This window comes from Phalaenopsis equestris, unplaced genomic scaffold (genome assembly GCF_001263595.1).
Source record: "Phalaenopsis equestris unplaced genomic scaffold, ASM126359v1 Scaffold000639, whole genome shotgun sequence".
Taxonomy (NCBI): domain Eukaryota; kingdom Viridiplantae; phylum Streptophyta; class Magnoliopsida; order Asparagales; family Orchidaceae; genus Phalaenopsis; species Phalaenopsis equestris.
In genome coordinates this window covers 42127-48722 of record NW_018165079.1, presented here as the reverse complement: position 1 = coordinate 48722, position 6596 = coordinate 42127, and the positions used below count along the sequence as shown (strand labels likewise).

General features: G+C 36.0%; 1 protein-coding gene across 1 annotated transcript in view; it reads right to left on the bottom strand.

Moving 5' to 3' along the window:
* Positions 1-4045: 4045 nt before the first annotated feature.
* The window catches only part of LOC110030046 (BTB/POZ domain and ankyrin repeat-containing protein NPR5-like), a 5987-nt gene continuing 3436 nt past the window's right edge, over positions 4046-6596 (bottom strand). The window contains exons 2-3 of the mRNA XM_020732588.1: positions 6358-6595; positions 4046-4939 (exon numbers count right to left, since the gene is read on the bottom strand). Of these exons, the coding sequence (XP_020588247.1) occupies positions 4046-4939; positions 6358-6595 (1132 nt within the window). The remainder of the gene's footprint in view (positions 4940-6357; position 6596) is intronic.

Here is a 6596-nt window from a genome sequence, read left to right as displayed (position 1 = left end):
TTCCACTTCATTCCTTTAGACTCTCTCTTGGTTTCTCTTCGTTCCACTTCATTCCTTTAGCACCATTTCTACCACCATTTTGGAGTCTACCACCATTTTGGAGTCAATTAGTGAGTTTTCTTTAAGAGTTTAGACTTTTTGTGGTAAGATTTAGTGTGAACTCTTCTCTAAAAGTGTTGAAGAAGGAGAAAAGTGAGAGATTTTTTCTTCCTACATTTCCTAGTAGAGACTACAAGAGATTTTCTTTGAGAAAGAGTTTCAGATAAGTGTTGTTTGTTTATTAGTATTTATATGAACTTTCTGTTATATATGAAATTTGTGTTTTGTTGTATCTTTCTCATGAAATCTGAGTAGTTTTGTTTATCTTTCTCCTTACTCTGAGATATGGTGAAATGATGAGATAATATGAATGTGTCAATATTAAAATATAAAATAAATTGTGATGATTTTTCAACCCCGAACTTAATTCACTTTTTGATCTGACTAATTCAATTGTTAAAATGAGTTGTGAAACATATGACATAGGAAATTGAGTATGAATTCTACAACAGAGTGAGGATCACATTTGATTCCATGAAGGAGAATTTCATTCATGGAATTAAGTGCAAATAAATAGGGAAATATACTTTATTGGGTGTAGAATTGGAGAATCTTTAGGCTGACAGACTACAATCCTCAATTCGGTCTTAGTGTTTAAAAAATAAAGCGAGAGTTAGCCTTCAGGTGAAGGAAAGTGGGAGCTTTGGAGTGGGAGCCAGTATCCTCCTAGCCTAGCCAAGGAGTTAGGGACTAACATGAGATTAGCTAAGTTTTTTCTATAACACTATATCAGGGTAGAGAATTAAAACTGCTCATATTTGACACAATACATTTTAAACCATTTATCTCATCCCATTTATCTCATCTCATTTCAATCTCATCTCATTTCACCAAAACCTCATTGTAGTGAAAAAAATGCTTTTTACATAAGAAATCTTCATCACATAAACATAATTTAATATTTTAGTAGTTATTGTTTAAACTTTGCATTTCAGTTTTTCTAATAGTTAAAAAATTTAGTTTTAATAAATTTAGTATTAATCATTCCTCAGCATTCAAACTTAGTGACAGTAATTTTGTTTTACTTTTTATGAATTTTCTAGTAAATTTATCATTTTAAATTTAAATTTATCATTTTAAATTTTTTCTAGTAAATTTATCATTTTAAATTTAAACCTTCACCGTGTGATTGATATTTAGGGCTTAAATCTTTATTACTTTATTACTTGATAACGATAAGTATACTTGCGTAGAATCCTAATATTAATTGCTTAAATTTCTTAATCAAAAACTTTATAATTTTTACACAACTATATTCTCGGGAATAAAAAAAAAAAAAAAAAAAAAAAACCTCCTAAGGAAGTTGAACTCATAAACACCGCTAGCTATACACATCCACGCACCTATAGTCAAGCCTAACACTAAGTTCCCAACATGCATGGAGAATGCAGCTCGACCTCACGCGATTTGTGAGAAGTTATGATATTTATATTGAGAAGAAGATATTTATATTGAGAAGAATTTCCCTTATAGGAGAAGTTAAGATATTTATATTGAGAAGAATTTCCCTTATAGGATAGAAGTCATATCTCAGCTTGACGTGATTCTCAAAAATCATCTTTGTAACAGGATTAAAACTTCTGAGCATTAATGCTTATGAAGGGACATCTGACCCATATGAACTTATTGATCACTTTGCCACCATCATGTACATATAATGAGCTTCTAATATTCACCAGTGTCAGGTTTCCCTATAATGTCCAAGCATGCACCTTGTTTTACTCACTCCTAGAAGGGAGCATTCATACGTCCAATGAGCTTACTGAGGTGTTTATGGAGCAATTTATTACAAATTGAAGGATCGTCAAAGGCTGCTCTCACCTCTCCGGGATTTGGCAATGTGATAGAAAGCCAGTAAAGTATTATTTTTGTGAGATTCTCTATTAATCTCATCAATTCCCAAAAGTAGATCCAGAATTACTAAGAGGTGTGCTCTTGAGGGGGACTAAACTCTGGTCATTTCTACTCTATCTTTGGTGAGGGAGACGATTGTTGATCTGCTGACCTCATCCAATGTGTTGAGGCACAAATTATTATTGATCTCTATTGAGGATGTGGGATTATATAATAGTATTGGTGGATTTTAGTAGCCTTCAATCGGTATAATAGTATTGGTTCAAGAAAGCTTGATTGCATGTTATTTTTCATAATATATATATGTGTGTGTTTATTTGTTCGTGCGCATGCAGGGTCTGCATTGCTGAGTTTATAAAATCTCTCTCCATACAACAAGCATTCAACAGAAAATAGAGGTAGAAGACAATGGCATGTGCTAATGTGAACAACGGTACATGGAGTAAATAAATTCATAATCATAAATTTTAATTAAAAAAAGCCCACGGATTGATTTGTGCTAACAGTTCTCAGAAAATGACCGACTTTTTATAACAATTTAGGAATACTCCATTACTAGTGTTTCGTATCATATGATAATTAGTTATGAATCCAATTTCATCAAATTAATGATGATTTCATCATTGGTCAAAGATATGATAAAATCAGGCACATCTCTCCGAATTTTAGGGTTATTTAAGAAAATTAAGGAAAAATGTACATACATATTATTCAGTTTTTATGTATTTACAAATATAATATCTAAGGGATGTATTTCCCTTCTAAATAATTTAAATAATGATAGTTTAGATGTGATGTGAATGCTATAAATATAAAAAACTTTGTTATATAAATACAAATAAATAATATGTTATTTGTGTAAATACTTAATTAAATGAAAAATTAAATTTTATGTTTTTTATAAATGAACTATATATATATATATACATATATATTATAATTATATATTATGTGCGTGTGTGTTTTTTTGCACGTAGACGCGTGGACATGCCCGCACATCTTGAGTTCTTCTCTTAAGGCACCTTGGTAGCTTTCTTTAAGCTTCAAGGGTTGTAACCATTTTAGATATCCTGTGAAGCAAACCAAATAAATTACTTAGAAACTTAATGTATATATATATATATATATATATTATAATTATATATTATGTGCATGTGTGTTTTTTTGCGCGTAGACGCGTGGACATGCCCGTACGAGCAATCGCCATGCGGTAAACAGTGTTGCATTCATGAAAGACCAGATATTTTGTTGCCGGCTGGAATTTAGCATAAGAAAAAACCAATCATATCGATCTTCACGTTTCACATTATTACATAATATGTGAATGGGGCCGCCCGGCTTAGTACTATTCAACTCAGGAATGCTATTCAGTCCAACCTATTTCAGTCACATTTGACTTGATTAAAAAATATGTTAAAGCCGACTGATTGAAAGTAAGGAATTTTTTCTTTTTCAAAAAGATTGTTGCAGCGGGGAGCCTACCTGCCCATAAATCGCAATATTGTTGAATGCAAATGATAGAAGCTATAGCCACCTTCACAATGGTAACTGCATGTCATCTCCCAAAAGAGTCCTTATGAGTGGTGGGCAGCCCAGGACTTAAATGTTGCTTTTCGGCCCTACACCTAGCCGATGTGGGACTATTTGTCCGTGACATTCTCCTCCACCCAATCACATGACGCCCTCGTCACGGATCTGCTCCACCGAGGGTCCCACTGAACCATGGAGAGTCCACACACCTGACAGGCAGTAGTCTGCTCTGATACCACTTGTCACCTCCCAAAAGAGCCCTTATGGGTGGTGGGCAGCCCAGGACTTAAATGCTGCTTTTCGGCCCTTCACCTAGCCGATGTGGAGTGACATACATCTATCTATCTATCGCGAGAATGATATGCAAATTGACAGAGAGAGAAAGAGAGAAAGAGAGCGAGAGTCGTGCTCTAGAAATATATACACATATAGAGTAGCTAGCTATTACCTCAACAACTTTGCTTAATAAATCTGCCTCCTAGCACCGATTCATGATTATTAGTCAAATTCCACATATATCTAAAATGAAACAAAATTATTAATAATAAAGAAACCTTGTAAATCATGGGAATTCATGATGAGGAGAATAAATAATAGAAGAAGGGAAACAAGAAGTAGGTCGAGTAATACCACCTCCACCTTGAATGGTCGTGGACCTCCTACTCCGTCCATCTAATTGATCACCACTATGATCTACCTTATATCCCATCTCTGCCGGTACAGTCGCCGCCACGCCTAAATTCAAATACACGGAGGCTGCTTCCTCTCTCGACGCAACGATGACGGCGGATTGCACGAGCTCGAGGCATAGCCTGAGCTTGTTGGGCTCGAAATGCGCAATGTCGATGCCCGGTAGAGCACCTTTGAAAAGAAAATCAGACGTCAGGGATCGGAGGATATCGAGCGGGGTCACGCCGTCGAGCGTCCGGGCGTTGGGATCGGCGTGGTGGTCGAGAAGAACGGCGACCATGTCGGGGCTGACAAGCCGGGCGGCGATGTGGAGGGGAGTTCGTCCGTTTGGTCCTGCGGGGAAGTTAACGTCGGCAGTTCCCAGTTCGAGGAGAGCTTTGACGACCTCACGGTTGCAGTGCTCGACGGCGTAGTGGAGAGCGAGGGCGTCGTCGAGGTTTAGGCCTTCTCCCATGACCATGAGTTTGACGAGTTCGACGTCAGAGGAGTGGAGGGCGCGGCGCATGCGGTAGATTTTGTGGTGATGGTGGTCGGGGCAAGTTGAGGGAATGTGGGAGGAGGAAAAGGGTAGGCGCCGGAGATCTTCGAGCTTGGCAACGATGTCGAGTGGGAGGTGTTTGGCAAGGCTTTCGGGTGGTAGGCCGGAATTGGCGACGAGATGGGAGCAGGTGGACCAGAGTTGGTGCATTTCTTGTTTGCGGGCAGCCATTAAGACTTTCATCACGTCTTCAATAGAGGATTTCTCCACCATGATTTCAAGTTGCTTCTGCCAAACGCCATATATTTCAATATGCTGATTTAATTTTGCAGGATATTGGAGTCAAGTCATGAAAATTCAGATGGCGCAGCATTGTTGATAATGCTCTCTAAATTACAATAAGAGTTTTTGATATTAAAAAATGAAACTTTTTTACATGCACTTAATATCTAATTTTTTATAAGAACATACCGCAATTTGGATATTATATATCAAAAAGCATAAGAAACTATTTTATAGTTTAATTATAATTTAATAAAGGTACTTTGATCAATCCTAAATAAATTTTTGCTAAGAAACAAATGAAAGAAGAAGTTTCCCTCATATATTATGATAATTTGATTTACTTCAAATAATTAGGATTTAAATTATCAAAATAAACTCTACATATTCCATATTTTTTAAACTCAATTAATTGATAAAATTCTTAACTTATTATTATTGATAATAGTAAGTATCATTAAAAGAAATAACAATTTATAAACTAACAGTATAATTTAAAAATCATCTTGTTTTGAATACCAGTGAGCTAAGACATGCCCTTGCAAGAACATTGCTTATGAACTGGAAGATGATCATAAGGTAAAGAGCGCTTAACCGTAATTTTTGAACTAAACTAAAAACTGTAACTGGACCTCAAAATTATTACTCCACACCTACTCCGACAAGCTTACTGTTGCTACAGCAAAAAATAGAATTAGACGTTGCTGGGAAGAACATGTCCATTGATTTTCTAAAAAGAAGAAAGAAAGAAACAAAAGCTATCATGGAAACAAGCTTACTGTTGCTACAGAAAAGAATAGAATTGGACGTTGCTGGGAAGAACATATCCATTGATTTCCTAAAAAGAAGAAAGAAAGAAACAAAAGCTATCATGGAGTTCCTAGCTAAGTCTTAATAAAGCATCACAACACAAAATCGCTTAAGCTTCAGCTGTAATGGCAACTCTTGTGTTGTGCTCCTTCTTAAAAGATAAAAGAAATAAGGAAATGGCTTAATATAGGGCTCATTTAATTTCCCAAATAAAGAAAAGACCATCATTTTCCACTTATTTCATGTCTAAAAAGAAATCATAACATTCAAATTTTATAAAGACACTATTAGAGCATAAAGTTAAGATCCATTTCTGATTACAGCAAAATATAGAAAGATGAGTGATTTTTATAAATTTAATTTATCCTTAAAATATATATTATAATTTTAATCAAATAAAATGGGTACCCTGAAATGGCTGAATTGAATATTAGTTCATAATCATAACTATCAATCATTACTGGACTTTTAAGCTACTAATTGAAATTTTATATTAAAATTGGTTCAACTCTAGATTTATTTATTTATTTATTGTTTTATTTTTAAAATTTCATTGTTGGCATGTGATATGGGGATGGAGTATGAAAACCCTAAGAGAAGGAAATCAGTTGAACCTGGGTGAGGAAGGCAAGTTGGTCGATTCCAAAGGAGCGAGCGGCGGCGAGGGTGTCGAGGGCTAGGTCGACAGCCGCGGTGCAGTGTGTGTGCCAGCAACCATGATCGCCGCAGTTGGGGCGAGGCTCATGCTTCTGCAACTGGATCGAAACTTGGCCGCTGTAGAGAAACTGTAGGAGCAGCAGGAACACCTCATAGCCAACGGAGCTCACCCGTATCACTGCCCCCCCAGCCGGCG